The sequence below is a fragment of the Oncorhynchus kisutch genome, linkage group LG29, assembly GCF_002021735.2.
Source record: "Oncorhynchus kisutch isolate 150728-3 linkage group LG29, Okis_V2, whole genome shotgun sequence".
Taxonomy (NCBI): domain Eukaryota; kingdom Metazoa; phylum Chordata; class Actinopteri; order Salmoniformes; family Salmonidae; genus Oncorhynchus; species Oncorhynchus kisutch.
The window spans coordinates 33,938,212-33,960,656 of record NC_034202.2 but is presented as its reverse complement, the minus strand read 5'-3'; the positions used below and the strand labels follow the sequence as shown (position 1 = coordinate 33,960,656).

Here is a 22,445-nt window from a genome sequence, read left to right as displayed (position 1 = left end):
ATTCAGAGACTTATGCTGAAGCCACTCCTGCATTGTCTTCGCTGTGCGCTTAGGGTCGTTGTTCTGTTGGAAGGTGAACCTTTGCCCCAGTATGAGGTCCTGAGCACTCTGGAGCAGGTTTTCATCAAGGATATATCTGTACTTTTCTCCTTTCATCTTTGCCTCTATCCTGACTAGTCTCCCAGTCCCTGCCACTGAAAAACATCACCACAGCATGATGCTTCACCATAGGAATGGTGCCAGGTTTCCTCCAGACGTGATGCTTCAGAGAATCTTGTTTCTCATGCTCTGAGAGTCTTTAGGTGCCTTTTGACAAACTCCAAGTGGGTTGTCATGTGCCTTTTGCTGAAGAGTGGCTTCTGTCTGGCAACTCTACAATAACGGTCTGATTGGTGGAGAGCTGCAGAGATGGTTGTCCTTCTGGAAGTTTCTCCCATCTTCACAGAGGAACTCTAAAGCTCTGTCAGACTGACCATCGGATTTTTGGTCACCTCCCTGACCAAGGCCATTCTCCCCCGATTGCTCGGGCGGCCAGATCTAGGAAGAGCCTTGGAGGCTAATGTGTTCTTGGGGACCTTCAATGCTGCAGAAATTTTTTGGTACCATTCCCCAGATCTGTGCCTCGACACAATCCTGTCTCTGAGCTCTACGGACAATTCCTTCAACCTCGTGGCTTGGTTTTTGCTCTGACATGCACTGTCAAATGTGGTACTTTATATAAACAGGTGTGTGCCTTTCCAGATCATGTCCAATCAATTGAATGTACCACATATTTAGAAGCATACTCAAAATCATATCAACATGGCATTTATTGTGGGCCCTTTACCACAGTGTAGTAAGCTATAAACAGCTGTACCGTTATCCTGAATTTTAATTGTATGCCCTCATAATTTGTATGGATGAAATTTGGAGACCCAAGCTACAGGCTTCTGTACAATTTGTATCATGTTTAATATCAGCCACTATTGGGAGTCACCGTAAGTAATACCCACATACATTTATAACTGTCACTTTAGTGTTAGTTTCCTTCAATTTGTTGCCAACATTTTGTATCATTCCATTCCGTTTACCTTTCTTTCCTCTGGCATGTCTGTGTCGTTGTTCCTGAGGGTCGCTAGCATTAGTAGATCATATTAGGTGTATTCTAGTGAGTTTGTTGACAAAATTCTAATTAAAAGGTACACCGTATTTAAAGGGATGGCTTAAGATAATTGTACTGAAAACCCTATTGAATGAAAACTACACAAGAAAAGCTACATCAGAATCACCTGGGAGTCAAAGCTACATCAGAATCAACCGGGAGTCTAAGCTACATCAGAATCACCCGGGAGTCTAAGCTACATCAGAATCACCAGGGAGTCAAAGCTACATCAGAATCACCAGGGAGTCTAAGCTGAATCAGAATCACAAGGGAGTCTAAGCTACATCAGAATCACAAGGGAGTCTAAGCTAGAGGGTGAAGTTAGACTGTATGGAGAATTCTGGTCGAATTACTTGGGTTTCATGTCTCAGTAACACCTCAAGCCTGCAGGCATAACACATTATAATGCAGTTAAAATGCATTGTAAGACTTTGTTTCAGAAAATATGTGAATTACACATCTGCAACCTATACTGCAAAAGGTTAAATTGCAAATATGTTTTGTAAATATTGACAGAAACAACATGAAGTAAACAACATGAAATTCAATAGGCTACTAGAGACATACAGTACCGTATGACAGGTCTAAAGGTTGGCTTTTATTTTAAATGTATAGAGAGACTTGAGATTTTTTTAAATTAAACACTAACTGTCTGGGATCATGGGCTGTCCCTAGCTGTGTTATCCAGTGAAAGTGGCAGGGTGACATTCCTGCTGAGATCCCTGAGAAGCCCAAGCAGACAGTTGTGAGAGGGGGAGGGGGTGTTACTTAGCCAGAGTGGGGAGGAATGGGGGTGAAGACGTTTGTATTAAGTCCACCTACAGCTTTCGATTTCCAGGGTGCAGTTCTGTTCGTCGAGCGGGTACCTCCTCAAGTCCATCATGCAAGCTGCTGTGGTGGTTATTCTGGAAAAAAAAGGAGAGCAGAGACATAGAGTGTGAGAGAAAAGGGGGGTAGAGAGAACCGCTGTTACCTTGGTAACCTTTAAGAAATTGTAGCTTAGCCTTGACTGCACGATGTGAATCTTTAAATGAGTAATGTTAGGCAGTTGTCTCGTATTGAGAAAAGGAAAAAAGGAAATGCAATCATTGGCAGTCTAGTGTTGCATACAGACCTGTCCAAGGTCTATTTCTTAGGAGCGAGGGATGAGAAAAGAAGGGGGAAGGAGAGAAAGATACATGTGGGTTCGTTTCTCATAATCTGGCCAACTGTTTGAGACCTTCCATAATAGCCGTGGTCAGCTCTTTATGAATTTTAAATGAATGAAATAGCAGAAGGTGAGGTTGTTGGGAATGTGTTCTGACTGAGGCAAGTGGATTCCAAATAGAGAGAAGTTGTAATACAAAACAAATATGTCTCAGTGAGTAGCATTTTTGTGCTCACATAGGTCTTATGAAAGCCCTAATCTATGTTGTGACAGCAACCTCATGCACTGGAGATATTAGCTTCATATTTATACTTCCACCCATAGAAGAAACACAATGATTGAATTCAAACTGTTAAACCACTAACTTCAAACAAAACCATAGGTACATCCTAAGTGTTTCATGTAAACATCTAATTCATTCAAGCTCCAAAGCCAACAACCAAATGCAGAAAGTCAAATATAGCAAGCTTGTTTTATTCCCCTGGGATACATTGAATCAGCTGAATGTTTTTGTAAAATGTTAGCACATGCGCATTGAGTATGTGCTTTAATCTCACACTAAATTGTGATTGACTGCTAATATATAAATATATTCATTAAATTCAATTCCAATAAATCCAGAAGTCTAGGAAAATCCCACGGGTTACAGATGATTTGTGTGTGATATATTTACCGGTGCAGCACATTTTAATAATTACATCTGCTCTGTTAAATCATACGAGCTTTCGCCTGTTTTCAGGCTTCTGGTTTAAATTAAATACGGAGCTCACTGTTTTGCCTGAATGGAAAAAGTAACTGAGTTACAACTCATCACCCCTGTGTGTTAGATGGACTGCCCATTCACAGAGAGAGTATGATAGGTACACTGTTTGTGTGTTTTAGGAGGCGAGGGAGAGTGGTGGGGAAGTTCACCCTTTACAACAGCCTATTTTACATTTTGGATCCATAATTTAAGATGCCTAAATCCATGCCGTCTTCTAGGTTGCTGGACAATTCAGCATATAGCAAGAGGTTTGTAGTGTGCAGGCTAATACAAGCCACTACAACTACTGTCAAACACAAGTGTATAGAGTGCAAAAGAAAAACAATGTGGAGTGTTTTCTGCAGGGGCTATACAACCATGATGAAAACAGAACACAGTTCCATACAGTAAGTCACCTTTTGTGATGACATACTTTTTGACTATCTTCACATTTGTTGTGTTAAGGCATGATGCCGTAGCAAAGGTATTCTGACTCTCCCCAAGGCCCAACACACCATAACCTCATCATCACTCCCCTCCGGCTATATCATAGACGAAGGGCATTTCACTCTGCACTGCATATTGTTTTCTATCTCACAGCTTTACTGTACATGACTCCTGTAAAGCAAAGTTGCAACATGTTGGGTGAAGAAACAAAGCCTGTGGCCCCTGGGGCTCCGGCTGCTGTGTTGCTTTGAAAGGGCCCCAAGATGCTCCTCTCCCCCCAGCAGCCCCCCAGTCATCTGGGTGGGTCCCTGTGAGAACCTCACTGCAGACTCACTGTCTGGGCTCATTCATTGATGAAACTGGGACATTGTGGTGATGAGGGATTATAAGGTTTTTTGTTGCCTTTTTCTGGGGCACAGAATTCTGGATGGGAAGTGCGCCACCTCCTCCTCCTCCTCCTCCTCCTCACATCCCAGCAAAACAAAATAGCCAGGAATAAGTGGTGTGCTATATTTGTTTGTCTCGTGCAGTACAATAGTGACTACTACATTCGTTCTGTTGCACAATAAAAACATTGTTGTGTCCCTGTGTCGTGCCTGCTGAAAACAGTCCAGGCTTATACTGTAAAAGAAGCTCACATGTCAATCAATCAAATTAACAAGAAAGTAGGCTTTTTTACGTCTTCCTGTGAAAGGTAAAGGGGTCATGGTCTTTACGATAAATCATAGAGGCTCACCTCACCCCAAATCTAATTCATTACATGTTCATCACGCTTATCAAAATTAAGAGAACCAATAAATACATTTCCTCAATAACATTTTATTTTTCAAATGATCCTTCTCAAAAAGTTTGTATATTGTCCCATAAAATAATCTGTACTCTTAATACCTCCCCACCCCACCCCATTGATTTTGTTGATTTGAATTTAAAATTTGGCAATCCCCATGACCCCAGCTTTGAACAGCACTGCCCTATAGTCCCTCTGTACTCTACACAGGATTCTGTCCTCACTTTATGATTCTTTCCTCAATTCATTCCTCCACCTTTTCACCAACTCCCTCTGGGCAGCAGGAGAAGCTGCTACCACTTCCACCCCTCCATCCCTCGCTCCCCTGCACCCACAGCTGATTCCACCAAGAGACATATTAAGTAAGCATCTACCAGCCCATTAGTTCCCCCTCTCACTTCCAAACATCATCAAACTCTCTCATTAATACGAAAGTGCCGACATTAAAAAAATACTACAGTTTTATATATATATAGAATACAAACAGTACTTACTATAGAATTATGTAGTAAACTGTAGAATACTATAGTAAACACTACAGACCACAAAAACAGTACAGTAAATAATACAGAAATGTCTGCAAAAATGCTATACTCCGCAAAAACACGACAGTAAATACTACAGAAATGTCTGCAAAAATGCTATACTCCGCAAAAACACGACAGTAAATACTACAGAAATGTCTGCAAAAATGCTATACTCCGCAAAAACACGACAGTAAATACTACAGAAATGTCTGCAAAAATGCTATACTCCGCAAAAACACGACAGTAAATACTACAGAAATGTCTGCAAAAATGCTATACTCCGCAAAAACACGACAGTAAATACTACAGAAATGTCTGCAAAAATGCTATACTCCGCAAAAACACGACAGTAAATACTACAGAAATGTCTGCAAAAATGCTATACTCCGCAAAAACACGACAGTAAATACTACAGAAATGTCTGCAAAAATGCTATACTCCGCAAAAACACGACAGTAAATACTACAGAAATGTCTGCAAAAATGCTATACTCCGCAAAAACACGACAGTAAATACTACAGAAATGTCTGCAAAAATGCTATACTCCGCAAAAACACGACAGTAAATACTACAGAAATGTCTGCAAAAATGCTATACTCCGCAAAAACACGACAGTAAATACTACAGAAATGTCTGCAAAAATACTATACTCCGCAAAAACACGACAGTAAATACTACAGAAATGTCTGCAAAAATATAATATACTCCGCAAAAACACGACAGTAATTACTATAGTACAGTGCCTTCAGACCCCTTGACTTTTTCCACATTTTGTTGTGCTACAGTCTGAATTTAGAATTAATTCAATTTAGATTTAAATTGTCACTGGGCTACACACAATACCCAATAATGTCAAAGTGGAATTATATATATATATATATATATAATATGTAGATATTTTTTTTTTTACACAAATCCAGAAAAAATGATAAGCGGAAATGTCTTGAGTCAATAAGTATTCAACCACTTTGTTATGGCAAGCCTAAATAAGTTCAGGAGTAAAAATGTGCTTAACGAGTCAATAATAAGTTGCATGGTCTCACTCAGTGTGCAGCAACAGTGTTTAACATGATTTTTGAATGACTACCTCATCTCTGTACCCCACAGATATAATTATCTGCAAGGTCACTCAGTCGAGCACTGAATTTCAAACACAGATTCACCCACAAAGACCAGAGAGGTTTTCCAATGCCTCGCAAATAACCTTTTGGTGGATGGGTAAAAAAAGCAGACATTGAATATGGCGAAGTCATTAATTACAATTTGGATGGTGTATTCATACAATCAATACACTCAGTCACTACAAAGATACAGGCGTCCTTCCTAATTTCCCAGAGAGGAATGAAACCACTCAGGGATTTCTCCATGACTGAAGCCAATGGTGACTTTAAATCAGGTACAGACTTTAATGGCTGTGATTGGAGATAACTGATTAGCAACAACACTGTAGTTACTCCACAATACTAGTCTGAATGGGGTGGCAGGGTAGCCTAGTGGCTAGAGCGTTGGACTAGTAACCGGAAGGTTGCAAGTTCAAACCCCCGAGCTGACAAGGTACAAATCTGTCATTCTGCCCCCGAACAGGAACCCACTGTTCCTCGGCCGTCATTGAAAATAAGTTCTTAACTGACTTGCCTGGTTATATAAAAAGGTTTAAAAAAAAAAGACAGATTGAAAATAAGAAAATATTCCAAAACATGCATCCTGCTTGCAATAAGGCACTAATGTAAAACTGCAAAAAGATATGGCAAAGAAATTAACTTTATGTACTGAAAAGTTGATGTTCTGATTACAAAACATTATGTTTGGGGCAAATCCAACACAATACATCGCTGAGCACCACTCGTCATATTTTTAAGAATGGTGATGGCTGCATCATGTTATGGGTATGCTTGTCATCGGCAAGGACTAGGGAGTTTCTGGGGGGCTAAAAAGAAACAGAATAGAGCTAAGCACAGGCACAATCCTAGAGGAAATGCCTGGTTCACTCTGCTTTCCTACAGACAAATTCAACTTTTAGCAGGACAATAACCTAAAACACAAGGCTAAATATACACTGGAGTTGCTTACCAAAATGTAATTAAATGTTCCTGAGTGGCCTAGTTGCAGTTTGACTTAAATCGGCTTGAAAATATATGGCAGACATGAAAATGGCTGTCTAGCAATGATCAACAACCAACTTGACAGAGCATGAAGATTTAAAAAAAGAATGATGTTCCAAATATTGTACAATCCAGGGGCGTAAAGCTCTTAGAGACTTACCCAGAAATACTCACAGCTGTAATCGCTGCCAAAGGTGATTCGAACATGTATTAACTCAGGGGGTGAATACTAGATATATTAGTGTTTTTATTTAAATTTTATGTTAGAATTCTTCTTCCACTTTGGCAGTACAGATTATTTTGTGTAGTTCAGTGACAGAGAATTACTATTAAATACATTTTCATCCCACCTTGTAACACACATTTTTTGGGAATAAATCAAGGGGTGTGAATACTTTCTGAAGACACTGTATATAGTACAGTATTTAATTTGCATATAGCCTGCCCATCCCACTCCTCAATATACCAATTTGTGCCACACATAAGTGAGAATCCTACATGCCAAGTATAGATTGTGTTTGTTACAGGTTATAGAAAAGAGCAGAAGCTCTGAGCTATCCATTCAGACCCCAGTCCTACCTACCTTCATACCTACAGGTTATAGAAAAGAGCAGAAGCTCTGAGCTATCCATTCAGACCCCAGTCCTACCTACCTTCATACCTACAGGTTATGGAAAAGAGCAGAAGCTCTGAGCTATCCATTCAGACCCCAGTCCTACCTACCTTCATACCTACAGGTTATGGAAAATTAGCTCTTTTAGTATTTCTTCAGTAAGTTTCCTCAAGGAGAAAGCCTCCACTTCTATGTCAAAGATAATGTAACTAAAACACTATAGCAAATACTATAGTGATGTCTGCCAAAAGACTATACAGTAAATCCAATATTATACCCCAGTCCGCAGAAACACTACAGTAAATACTATAGTATAGTACATTCCGCATAAACACTACATTAATTACTACAATATATACTACAGTTCTTGTACTACAGTATTTATACAATAGTTAACTGTAAATACTAAACTATACTACAGTTAATACTACAGTATCCACTACAGTGTTTTTGCTGACTTCAGTAAAGTCTGCAAAAACAAAAAGTGAATACTAGAGTATGTATACCATTGTATGCTATACTATTTGTTCATGTGGGAATGGAGGTGACTGCCATATCTTACAGACACTGATAATGCTATCATTATATTTCATATCAATGGGCATGTGCAAGGTCCACCATTCTTGAAAATAACAACATCCTTTCCCAGAGGCTTAGCTAAGATATATTTAATATTCTAGACAAGGAAAGCACATGACAAGAGCTAAAAGCCATCTCTACTGATTGTGGAGTGGAATGAGGTAATAGCAGTGGCAAAACATAGTCATGTTGCCATTTCAGCAGCATCTGCGCATTTAGCTGTAAGCTTCCTATAATTAACATTTGCAGCTGAATTTGATTTTAGCTTTGAAACATTTCAAAATGGGACTGCCCTGTGGAACAAATCAACAAACATCAGCATTACATAACCCAAAGAGCACGGACTCTCTGTCTTGTCCTCCAAGGCCTCCATTCACCAGAGACAAATGATGCACCAGAAATAGAGTTAATGGAAATTCATTGATTTAAAAACCCAAACATGTGCACCATATGTACAGTCAGGCCCATAATTATTGACACCCTTGATAAAGATGTGCAAAAAATACAGTAAAAAATAAAGTATACAATACTGAGCTATATTGTATGCTCAAAAAGGGGGATATTATATTATTTATACTAATACAATTGCTCAGAGAACGGGATTTTGTTTAACAAGTAATACAAAAATATCTAATAAAAGATAAGGGGGAAAATGATTGCTACCCGTTTACAATACTCTAGCGTTCTTCCCTTGTGAGGATAACGACACTGAGCCTTTTTCTAAAATGTGTTAGGAGATTGGAGAACACGTTGGGAGGGATCTTAGACCATTCTGCCGTACAGAATCCTTAATATCCTGTGCTTATGAACTGCCCTCTTCAATTCTAACCACAGGTTTTCAATGGGGTTCATGTCCGGAGAATAATATGGCCATTGAAAAATGTTGATTTTGTGTTCAATGAACCATTTTGATTACAGCTTGGTGTTACTGTCTTGCTGGAAGATCCGCTGGAAGATTGGCTTGCAGCCAAGTGTCTCAGGCTCCTTGCAGAGTCAACCAGGTTTTGGGCTAAAATGCCCTGGTATTTGGCAAAGTTAATGATGCCATTGACCTTAAAAAGGGATCCAGCACTAGTAGAAAAAAAAAACATAACATCAAAGATCCACCACCATATTTTACCGCAGGTATGAGATACTTTCTGCGTATGCTTCTGTTTTCAACACCTAACCCACCGCTGGTGTGTGTGGCCAAAGAGCTACATTTACATTTCGTCTGACCATTGCACCGGCTCCAATCCAAGTGCCAATGGCATTTACTAAACTCCAGGCAGTGCTATGGTCAGATGACATGAAAAACAGAAGCACATACAAAAAAGTACCTCATACCTACAGTAAGAGAGCAGACAAAGGATATCAAGGATCTGGAAAGATTCTGTACGGCAGAATGGTCTAAGATCCCTCCCAACGTGTTCTCCAATCTCCTAACACATTTTAGAAAAAGGCTCAGTGTCGTTATCCTCACAAGGGAAGAACGCTAGAGTACTGTAAACGGGTAGCAATCATTTTTCCCCCTTATCGTTTTTTTAGATTTTGTTGTATTACTTGTTAAACACAATCCCTTTCTCTGAGCAATTGTATTAGTATAAAATAATATCCCAATTCTTTGAGCATACAATATCGCTCAGTATTTGTATAATTGATTTTATACAGTATTTTTTGCTCATCTTTATGGACCAGACTGTATGCAGTATGTCAGGTATCAGCATGTCATGTCATTGTCAAGGCAGGCTATAACTACTTACAATGGAATTCTGGCTTCAGCAATTCAGCAAAAATAATTCAAGTTAGTTGTGTTTTCATCAGTGATTCTCGACTGTTTATTTCTCGGAAGGAAGGAACGTTAAAAGGCAGGAGGGTCGTGGTACTATTTAAACAGAGATCTATTTCCTCCCATGCCTCACTGTTCCCAAGGTCTCTTCCAGTCCTGTCTTACAGGCCAGGCTTTAACCACTTTAGGTACAGTAGAATTCCAATGAAAGTTAGCTTTACCTGAGTCCATATAACACAGTGCCATCAGGATGCAGTCGAATCATACGGTTCTTTACTGTCACACCATGCAGAAAGGACTTCTTGTCGTTAAGGAAGTAGGTGTCTGGGAGCCACAGCTGGTCCGCCACGCGGTTATCCAGAGTCAGGTTGAGGGGCAGCTCAGCGTATGCCAAACGCTTGTCTCGCCAACTTTGCTGGAAATACATTGTGATGGTATAATCCTGTGAAAAAGGGGAGACAGCACTGTCAGATTGAGAAGAACTAGTTGTTATGCATGAACAAAAGCTCCAACTATGGGAAGTACAAGTTACCTCTACTGTACTTGCCCTATCCAACTCCAAGCTCCAACTATGGGAAGTACAAGTTACCTCTACTGTACTTGCCCTATCCAACTCCAAGCTCCAACTATGGGAAGTACAAGTTACCTCTACTGTACTTGCCCTATCCAACTCCAAGCTCCAACTATGGGAAGTACAAGTTACCTCTACTGTACTTGCCCTATCCAACTCCAAGCTCCAACTATGGGAAGTACAAGTTACCTCTACTGTACTTGCCCTATCCAACTCCAAGCTCCAACTATGGGAAGTACAAGTTACCTCTACTGTACTTGCCCTATCCAACTCCAAGCTCCAACTATGGGAAGTACAAGTTACCTCTACTGTACTTGCCCTATCCAACTCCAAGCTCCAACTATGGGAAGTACAAGTTACCTCTACTGTACTTGCCCTATCCAACTCCAAGCTCCAACTATGGGAAGTACAAGTTACCTCTACTGTACTTGCCCTATCCAACTCCAAGCTCCAACTATGGGAAGTACAAGTTACCTCTACTGTACTTGCCCTATCCAACTCCATACACATAGTACCATTACATGTATTATCATAATCATTATGTGCACAGAATATCAGAAAGCCCTATCAGTGATGTTCTAGGATACAATGGAACCATAATGAAAGGAAAGACTTACAGGGAAGTGATTTAAAGGCCACGTTAAGATTAATACGTCCTCCGATGACAGTACAGTCCTTCTGAATTCTGCATGATAAATGCTGCCAATTATTCTGGGAACCTCAGTGTCCTGAAATCTCAATATAATTGTCTTAAAATACAAGTGAACCATAATGTACGTCACATATTATAAGCGGACTGAGAGCTAATCTGAGTGGTTATTCAGCTGGACATGACCTACATTCTCTCAGTCTTACCCTATGAAAAGGCTAGTCCATATTTTCCATAAAAAATATATATATTTGCAGCATCCTGAAAAATATATAATTAAATGAAATGTTTTTTTTTCATGAAATATTAGTTTTTACATGGCTTTTGTCTGATTGCAATTTTTGGGGTGGAATTTGTTATTCTTTTGCTATGACTATGTTGGCTTGCTGACAAAGTACACAAATGAACAGCTAAAATAGACAAGTTATGGTGTTAGACATAACACACATGTTGAGATTATCAAGAGTTTTCCAAGTTGACAAATGTTTTTGATCTGTCTTTGTTCACCAGAAGTTTGTTCAACCTTTTCAGCTTTGCACTTGATGCTGCCTTCTCAAATGTCCAGGGAAACCAAAATAACATACAGCAGAAGCTAAACCTCGCTGTGTCTTTCAAAACACAGGAGTACAACATGAATCTCTACAATAACTTCAAGATGAATAAATCAAAGGGCCTCACTTGCATGTGCTTAAAAATAAAGAAAACAGCTAGATACATTAGTGACTACCTCTAACAAATTAAAGATGATATCTGCTGTCGAAACTGGATGAAAATCCTCTAGTGACCCCAAATAACAATGTTGTAGGGATAACAAACAAACCCAAAACCCAACAGCAAAGCCCTTCTGGCTTGTGGGTGGAGTGAACTCTGAGTGTGACTGTGCCACACTAAATACAATTATATATTTTTTAAATACAACGGAGAGGAGAGCGACAGAATGATGTCATTGCTGAGACACCAGCCATATTGTCTTCTTTAAGGATGCACAAGACTGTGCCTGATTTCTCACCGCTCTCTAATGAACACAAGTTAACGCGTAATATAATCAAGCAAAACAGATGCACAACATGTCTATGGTTATCTAATGTTGGCAAGGGCAAATATGACTGGTTGAAATGGTATTACGTTGCAAACACTCAAAGACCCTTGAACCCTTTCTTGATATTACTGTAACTCGACAATAGTCTCTTGCACATTGTTAGATCATCTTTATGTGGTCAGATTATATTATTATATTATTTTGTGAACAATCAAGAAATCAAGAAAGGGTCCAAGGTTCATTTAATTAGTTCAATTTGAGTGTTTGCAACTAAGTACCTGTAAGGTTCAGCTTTTCTTTTCTTAGTCAACCTTGTGTCCTGTTTCTTTGTGTTCTAGAACGTAGCCCTGTTTCTTTGTGTTCTAGAACGTAGCCCTGTTTCTTTGTGTTCTAGAACGTAGCCCTGTTTCTTTGTGTTCTAGAACGTAGCCCTGTTTCTTTGTGTTCTAGAACGTAGCCCTGTTTCTTTGTGTTCTAGAACGTAGCCCTGTTTCTTTGTGTTCTAGAACGTAGCCCTGTTTCTTTGTGTTCTAGAACGTAGCCCTGTTTCTTTGTGTTCTAGAACATAGCCCTGTTTCTTTGTGTTCTAGAACATAGCCCTGTTTCTTTGTGTTCTAGAACATAGCCCTGTTTCTTTGTGTTCTAGAATATAGCCCTGTTTCTTTGTGTTCTAGAACATAGCCCTGTTTCTTTGTGTTCTAGAACATAGCCCTGTTTCTTTGTGTTCTAGAACATAGCCCTGTTTCTTTGTGTTCTAGAACATAGCCCTCTCTTTCATTTTTGTTCATTGATTTCACCTGCGTTCGCTTCTCACCTGGTCTCATCAGCTCCCTATTTAGTTCAGTTCTTTCTGTTTATATGGTTGTAAGGTATTGTTTGTTTTTGACTGCCTACCTGTGTTTGACCATTGCCTGCCTGTGACCACGATTCCTGCCTTCTGCGAAGGCCTAATAAACATCTGCCACGCTCTGCGTGTGAATCTACACCTCTTTCTCCCTGAGTATTCATTACAGTACCCTTATAAATAAGAATTGACACATTGAGTGGATGTCCTGTATAGACTTTGCTACTGAAAGAGAAGGGGTTTTGTAACTCACCATGTTCACTTCTGAGATGGAGTCAATGCTAGCGATGTTGATGCTCATTCCTACGATGACTGGGGCACCTGGGGGAACACAGGAGGCCGTGCAGTCACACACAAACTCACACAGATTATTTACACTGAGCCAGAAATACACTTTTGGCCTCTGTTTTAAAAATAACGTAGGAAAACAAATTCTCTTCACATGGTGGGTTATCTCATTGAATTATCACGACATTACTGCATGAACCATGATATAACTCTTTTGGGGGGGATGCATTATGCATGAAACTAGAACTGGACATTTCTGATGTGGGAGAGAGTATCACTGAATCAAACATTCTCTGAAAACTGTGGGAACAAGCCTCATATGAGCAGGAGTAGGCCATTGATTGTAGCGAGATAGACAAGAGCGGACACAAGAGGAAAGCATGAAGGAAACAGACCAGCATTACTTGAACCCCGAACCCATTTACCTTTCTCATACAGTATGTGCAAAGTGACCAAAAGGGCGGCAGAATAAAGTGGCACAAAAAGACTAACATGCAGAAGAGGTAAATTAATTGTAACATCCAATTTTTGGGCGGAAAGAGTGTCTCTTTGGGTCACTGTGTTTAAACAGCCATATAAAATCGGACTAAATCTTTCTTTAATCTTCATAAAATTTGAATCTATATGACATTCAGGTACACCATGCTAATTTCACGCTCAATATTCTCGCCCCCCTCAAATCATGTAATCGTATTATCTCATCCTACTGCTTTCTCCTTACAAGAAACTGAAACATTAAAGTGAAAGGGATGTCAAAGTGTGTTGATATTCAGCAATGTCAAAGAGAATAATTAAAGGAAAATGTTCCTTTAGTTTTAGTTACATTCAGATATAACTGGCCTTCAGTATAAAGTGGCCTGGATTCTATAACGGACTGTAGATCTGTGTTGAGTCGGTTAAAATAACAACTTAAAAAGGCATTATGTGTGTGCACCTGTGGGCCTAGTCATAGTAAATGGGAGGTCAATAAACAAGGCTTACAATTATCCACATATACTGTATACTCAACTACTGTGTATGACTCATTTACTCAATTTGGCCTTTGTCTTAGTAGTGAGGAGTTAGTCAGCCCTGTACAGAGCCTTGCCCCGGGGAGTGCTTTAACCTTCGTTAAAAATCAAGGATATTAGAAGAAACAGGTTGAGAGACCTTTGCTCCCATAAGAAATAGCAGTTGTCATTGTGTATTCGTCAAAGTGAATGTTGAATCTTTGGTTTTAAGAAGTGCTGTGCTGAACATGACTGCAGGGCGCAAGAAGAGTGTGCATCTTGTGTATAATCTTGTGTTCAATTAATAATAGATTTGAAAATGTGTGCATATTTAACATAAATTCACCTGTCCATATACTGTTTTATGCACCATCTAAAAGGTTCATAGGTTGTATCAAAGAGCGATGCTGAAATAGTGGCATGGTCAATGTGCCACAGGTGGCAGATAGCCTAGCAGTTAAGAGCTTTGGGCCAAAAGGTTGCTGGTTCAAATCCCAGAGCTGACTAGGTGAAAAGTCTGTCAATGTATGCTTAAGCAAGGCACTTAACCCTAATTTCTCTGGATAAGTGAGTCTGCTAAATGACTAAATTGTACTTTAGGAGCTCTCTGTCTAGAAGATGAGGGCATGTGCAGGCAACTGTTCTGGAAAACTGCAGAAACATACTGACAGTATTAACACTAAAAATATATTCTGAATGTCACTTAACTTGTGACTGTCTCTGGATAGGAGCATCTGCTTAATCAATGAACATACATGAGGATACAGTTTATCTGCATACAGTAGGTGTAAGTAGGTGTAGCTAAATCTGTAACCTGACATTAAAATGGATAGACCTACACATGTAACAAATGTAAATAAATAAAAGCATTTGAAAAGTTCTAGAAGTTGGGCTATTTCATACTGTAGGTTTTTCACGTTCATGACAACTGCCGATAATTCAACTTTGGAGCTCAAAGCAAGGACACCCCCCTCACCCCAAATGTTCCCTCCTTGATCTGTAAAAAATCCAAATTCTCTGCACAAGGGAAATGTGTCACCCTCAAAATGAATTAATTAGCCATTTCCCAATTAGCAGACCACTGAATCATGATGATCAGGTGAAGGAGAAATGAAGTGTAAGCACAAAAATAATGACCAGATGCACACAGAAAAAAAACAGTAAAAAAAAGGGAGTAACATCCAACCTTTTGTTGCGGGACTTCTCCAAAGCTTCCCTTTTTTTCTAGTAGTGGCCAGGGAAGAACCATCTCAACCACTGGGTTCAATGCAAGTTATGACAACAGTATGATTTAGGTAAACTACTATTTCCTTGAGCAAAGAGTGATGTAAGTAAAAGAGGCCTACAGCTCGTGTGACATGTCATGTACCTTGCACTTACAAATAGGCAGATAGGCTGTTACAGTAAGGACCTAAACAATCAATTGAAGCATTTTTTTTTAAACTTCAACATCTGTTTCAATGATCTTCGTTATCGTTAGAGCTTCCAAAGTAGCCAATATGGTCCAGTAAATTCATTCTTTGATAAAATAAAAAATTTGCACTAATGATTTCTTTCCCACAGACCAGTGCTTGGGAGAGTTGCTTAAACAGTTACCTGGGCCTTGTCTACTTCATCAGGTGTGTTTTGCTCACAGAGTCACAGATTTGCTTATGAGAAACAAGCTCCCTGCGGGCTTTTGAAATGGCTGGCTTGCCACCAACTGCAATGCTTTTTTAGTTGCATTAATATTTCAGAGGGGGTTTACACACAACAGGACAAGTGCTGCAATGTTGGGCATTGAACAAAATAATCTCTCAAACTACGCCAGGCAAAGGAGACCCATCCAGCAAAAGGTGTTCCATATTCCCTCCAGAGAAACAACACCCAGACAAAGAAACAGAGAGGACTGTGGGAAAGATGTGCCTAAGAATATTGCTACTGTAAATGCATCTCAGAATGCCATTCAATTCATTGCCTTTCAATTTGTGCTCATTTTTCAAGGGAGTGAAATGAATCCTGAAAACAGTGATTTTCAGAGTCTGTTAAAAATCCCTTATTGTTGTTTATGTGTACTCTCTTTCCTTCCTTCAAATAATCTGCAGATGACTCCCAGTCCAGCCTACTCACGAACGATCTGACAATTACCATGTTTCTCAAAATACTGGCACTGAAATATTAACCAGCATAGCACTTGACTTGGAGTGCACATCTCTCCTCTTTTTTTGTAATCCTATTTTCTTTCCCACTCTCCTCCAACTCCAGCTGCCATGACAAGGCAGTCCACATCTCTCTTCAATGCCCTGCAGCTTTGTCATATTCCCTGACCCATCTCTTTCTGAGAAAAAAAGAAAAGAAAAAAAAAATCGGAAAATGTGGGGCCATTTTCCATTGCGCTTTGTGAAGGCAACCAGTAACAATTTCCCCCAGAGATGTCAAAGTACATTCGTTCGCTGGTTGTAAACAGAAAGCACCAGGATCTCTCTCTCTCTTACTGCATATGTTGTACCCTGCTTCAATGAAACAGAGGGATCCACTTTGCCACCGTGGCTTTCTCAAAAGAAAAGCACTTACCTGCAGATGCACTTTTGCGAGCTGTAAGGAAATATCGCTTCAGCAACAGCAGCCTGAGAGGCTCAGATATGTCTGCTTTTATCAATTCACGTGTTCTCATTGGAACACATTTCAGAAAATGTGGTATCTGAAAATAGAACAAGCAGGATATTAAATCAGATAATTATGTGTTAGTGTGTGGGTGTGCGCATCCATTTGTGCATGCTTGTGTGTCTGTGTGTGCTAATGTGTGTGTGTGTGAGTGAGATGGGGATATAGCAATGTCCAGAGCCAAACCCAAACTACTATTAGCAATTATCCCATCAGAGTGTGTCAGCACTTTCCACTGCTTTCCCAATAAGCTGCATCTAAGCCACTGACTGCTGTGACCTGATGCTGCTCGCCGACATCAAACTCTGACCTGATCTCCCAGAGTAGGGACTACTTCCAGCTGAGTCTCATAACTTGCCGGGTATTGTCGTGGCACATTAAAGGAATGTGGAGTATAGAAAAGAGCCTTTAAAAAAAGTCAGGCTTGAATCCAACTCCGCGTCCAGCATCCAGGCACTTTATCTCCTGATCTTTGATTGTCTGCCAGTCTCCTCTCTCCCCTCTGAACTCAGCACATTCCCCCTGCCAAGGAGGGCACAGCCCTCTGAGGAACCAAACAAATTCTACCACTTGGCCATAGTCTTAATTTAAATCTTGAACAGAAGAATGGATATCCTTATGGCAAGAAGCATAGTAAGTGCACAGCCTGTAACTCAGTTTAAATTCGTCACCCCTGAGGTTAGTATCGATGCGAAGGCAGACACAGACAACAACATTAAAATATTTACCAATCCTGTCAGCAACATTGAAAAAAAGCATATTTCTATAACACATCTGTAGTTCACTAACATACAATGATAAAACAGGAAGAAAATATTAGCACTGAATTCCTGTGTCTGCCACCGAACAGGAATCATCTATGGACAGCACCAGTGAATGAGAAAAACCTGTTTGTTTGTCAATGGAGCTGCTGCATTGTAGACCCCTCCAAGCCATAGCACACAGATTCTTCACACCTCTCTGCCTTTCTCTGTTTGACATTTTGCCTCTACTCTCTCTACTTATGTTGTGCTCTTGGGCTTCTCTGAGCAGATCCACTGCTTCCTCAAAACTTCAGTTATTTTCCTCAATTTTTACACTCAGCAGCCTGATGGCCCCATCATCTGTGTCCATATTTAAATGCCAAAGGTGAAGCAGGTGGCATCATGGAGTGCCTGGGCTTTATTAACCCTTTACTCTCGTGGGAATTGACCTCTATGGATAGGGCTAAATTGAAATGTTTCTTATGGAAGAAATGTGCAAAACATATGCATAACCACGGTAGCAATAGAAAGGAAAGAGTTTGGAGATAATGGGAAAAGTATTAGACTAAAGGTGAGGACACAACAGTTCACCTGACACAAGACTCAATCCAAACATTACACTGTTGATTTTATTTGCATTTTACATGTGGGATACATTTTGCCACATTTGTCGATAACAAAATATCAAATGACTCTGGATACATTCGATAACTTGATGAGACTATTCCTGGGAAATATGGGGTAGGTGCCGCATAAGACAAATCAAATGGATTGTGGCCACACAGTTTCTAAGTAATTGCAATGCACTTTTATGACTAAAAGAAGAGTCTTCAACTATAAAGTGTTTTTTTGAGCAACTGTGCCGTTGAGAAACTAGAGCAAGCACACTTATAGTTGTTTAATTTGAAACACAACCCTGCATCCCTGCCATCACATAATTACTGTTGGTGTTTACGGAATCCAAAAATGGTCCATTATAAATCGCAATCTGGGTCAGGTGGGCATGATTTGAAAGCTTGTTCTATTGCCAACATGACGAGCTAAGTCACTTTAATAACTCTACCTACTGTCACGCCCTGACCTTAGTTATCTTTGTTTTCTTTATTATTTTGGTGAGGTCAGGGTGTGATGAGGGTGGTATGTGTTTTTTTGTTTGTCTAGGGTTTTTTCCATATCTATGGGGTTTTGGTATTGTCTAGGTAAATGTAGGTCTATGGTGGCCTGAATTGGTTCCCAATCAGAGACAGCTGTTTATCGTTGTCTCTGATTGGGGATTCTATTTTTTCCTTCTTTAAAAAAAAACTGCATTGTTGGTTAGAGGATCGTAAGTAAGCATTTCACTGTACGGTTGTGTTCGGCGCATGTGACTAACAAGATTTGATTTGAAGTTATAAAATATGATCTTACAATGTTAGTCTTTCACAAGGCAATTCAGAGCAACAGATCATAGTTTTGGTGCCCATAGATATGAATGCATTCAGGTCCGTGTACAACGGAAAATTTGCTTCAGTCTCATTCTGTTCAGAACAACCTAGACTATGACGCCATGTCATCTTGTAACTAAACTGTACATCAACAATAGTGATCAATAATAGTTGACACTGTATATGACATGAGTTTCATGATTTGGAAATGTGAAGTGCACATTTGGACTCACGGGAGGGATGGGGGCAACTTCTTGTCGTGCGCGGTGCTCAAGTTCAGAACAGCTGTCAGTCAAAACCAATTCAGAGCTGTGAAGCGCAGAGCCAGAGCTCTGACATCATGTATAGGATGATACTGTACGGCCACGACGTTCCAATTTAGGATATTGTCAGTGCCCAAATCTAACATTTTCAACCTGCATATGGGTAGGAGTGTAAAGGGTTAAACAGAGGGCTCGTCCCTGGAATACCTCAGGTGGATGGGGCTGTTTAGACTGGCTCCCTCTTCAGGGCCAACAATCCCTTCTCAGTATGTTTTTATCCCTGATGTGGCAGTGTTTTCTGTCATACAGGTAAAGACGATAATAATGATCTCAAATTGCATAACAGTAGGAGGATGGGGACGGAGAAGGAATCACTTTCAATAGGTACAGTATATCTGCATGCTAGAAAAAAGTGATGGTTTTGCAGTAGCTCAGGTAAGATTTATGATCCTAATTATCTAAGTAGGGCTGGGGCCAGTGGTGAAGCTGGAATGCATGTTGGTGATAAGAAATTAGAACGTCAGGACCTAAACGTGTCAGTACAAAGCCCACACCTCCCACTACGCCCTGAATACGCTCACAACGTTAATTTGCTTTGACTCCATTTGTAGGTCGATATGTGCATTTGCGGGGCACAACAAAAAAGAAACCAAGCCAAGCCAAGCGTCAAGCAGTACTGCTCCCTAAATTCCCTTTCTCCTCTGTGTCTCACTCACTCAATTGCATTCTGACCGCTCCCTCTACAACGAGTGCACACACAAGCTCCCATTAGGCCTACAGAAATAAATGGCGATATAAACATATCTGACTGATGGGATACACAAGCTCCCATTAGGCCTACAGAAATAAATGCCTATACAAACATATCTGACTGATGGGATAGACAACTACATTCCTTGCCAAATGACGACAGTTCATGACAAATGCAAAATGGACTTGTTGATTGATGTAATTATTATTGAAGGAATGATTGGATCCCGTCTATTTTCCACTAAGGCTACTTTGCGAACTGCTAGTGCCATTTAGAATTGGTTAGCCTAGGGCTAGACTATAACCCTCCTAAACATAGACACTAGCAGTTCGCAAAGTTCACTGAATATATGAAAAAACATTCGTTTGATGAAGACATAGAGCTTATTTTCATCAGAATCATGAGGCCTAGTCACCAAACAGATGTGGTGGCCATAACTCATCATCACGCAGTGTCCAATGTGGAATTGTCCATTTAGACAATTCCAAGGAATAGGCAGAATAAACTAAATCAAACGTCTGTATATGGAAAATAACATTGAAAAAATGGTCTTTCAACTCAACAAATTGAGCCACGTTTCAAATGATCACTCTTTGGGAATAACTGTTCCAGACTCGTGAGGTGCGCATCACTCGCCACTAGCAACGTTGAAATATTCTGTTATATTTTATTCTGTTATATTATATATATAAAAATATATAAAAATATATAAATATTTCCTGTATATATATATATATATATATTATTTTTTTGGCACCCCCACTTTCACAGAGCCCATGGGTACATACACATACAGTACGCATACAGTACACATACAGTACACACCACAAAGTGCCTTCTACTGGATTCTACCTTTCTACCATCTGTTTTGCTGTTGATCACCAGAAAAGGACTGTGTTGTATAATGCCTTACAAGGAATACAACTTTACATAGGGGATCACTTTGAAAGATGTCAGGTGGTGTCTGCAGTAGTAGTCTTTCTAGATGATCAGGATGTTGATGTTGTTGCACTTTGGCTTTGTGCCCATTTCATGTTACTCTGGTGTAATTGCATTTACTTGTGAGGTTTGTGTCGATCATGTTATTCCATGAATGCAGTCAATTGAACACTGAAAACACATTTGCAGGATAACGCCATTGCACAAAAAATACCACTCTGCCTCTGATATAAAAACGAATAATTGACTCATTGCTTAGCAACAGAGGGTTCCATGGCAACTGCGAAGCATTCTCACTATAACATTACAAGGGAAGCACGGTGCTTTACATACATTGTGTTGAATTTGCACTCACTTTTGTGTTCAACGCCACTGCTGTCATAAAAGCTTCTTCTTGAGACAATAAACCAATAAACCTGCATGCTGTGTTGCCATGCAATGCTTTTTATGCATCAAATGTATGACTTTATAGTTGTGTGCCAACATGCTTACCAGTGGAGGCTGCTGAGGGGAGGAATGGCTCATAATAATGGCTGGAATGGAGTCAATAGAAAGGTATCAACCACATGGAAACCATGGAAACCACGTGTTTGATGAGTTTGATGCCATTCTTTTCACTCCATTCCAGCCATTACTATTAGCCGTCCTCCCCTCAGCAGCCTCCACTGATGCATACTCTTCCCGAGACATAGGCCAAGGGATTGAATATCCATCATACCTGATATTTGTCGTCATCAATAGATTTAATTTCCAACATGTGTAGCTGGAAGCTATGAGTCATAATTAAGGGTTGGCTCGTTACGCTTTTAATAGTCATCAGAAACAGCCACACTATCAAGAGCCCTGTGGAGACGAACAACGGGATCGTATATAATTAGTCCACATCATCTTTTTTCATTGTTGTTATTATCAGGGTATATTGGTTAATATTATTAGTAGTAGCAGTAGTGACAGTCGATGCAGTAGTGAAAGCAGAGGTATATTGGTTAATATTATTAGTAGTAGCAGTAGTGACAGTCGATGCAGTAGTGAAAGCAGAGGTATATTGGTTAATATTATTAGTAGTAGCAGTAGTGACAGTCGATGCAGTAGTGAAAGCAGAGGTATATTGGTTAATATTATTAGTAGTAGCAGTAGTGACAGTCGATGCAGTAGTGAAAGCAGAGGTATATTGGTTAATATTATTAGTAGTAGCAGTAGTGACAGTCGATGCAGTAGTGAAAGCAGAGGTATATTGGTTAATATTATTAGTAGTAGCAGTAGTGACAGTCGATGCAGTAGTGAAAGCAGAGGTATATTGGTTAATATTATTAGTAGTAGCAGTAGTGACAGTCGATGCAGTAGTGAAAGCAGAGGTATATTGGTTAATATTATTAGTAGTAGCAGTAGTGACAGTCGATGCAGTAGTGAAAGCAGAGGTATATTGGTATTGACACTTGTGCTACATAA

The 22,445-nt window shown here is 39.8% G+C and overlaps 1 protein-coding gene across 2 annotated transcripts in view; it reads right to left on the bottom strand.

The window, feature by feature from the left end:
* gabrb4 (gamma-aminobutyric acid type A receptor subunit beta4) overlaps nucleotides 1-22,445 on the bottom strand; it is a 48,938-nt gene that overhangs the window by 14,850 nt on the left and 11,643 nt on the right. For both annotated transcript variants that reach the window (XM_020466067.2, XM_031809585.1), the window contains exons 3-5: nucleotides 13,210-13,277; nucleotides 10,075-10,295; nucleotides 1,964-2,046 (exon numbers count right to left, since the gene is read on the bottom strand). In XM_020466067.2, the coding sequence (XP_020321656.2) occupies nucleotides 1,964-2,046; nucleotides 10,075-10,295; nucleotides 13,210-13,277 (372 nt within the window). The remainder of the gene's footprint in view (nucleotides 1-1,963; nucleotides 2,047-10,074; nucleotides 10,296-13,209; nucleotides 13,278-22,445) is intronic.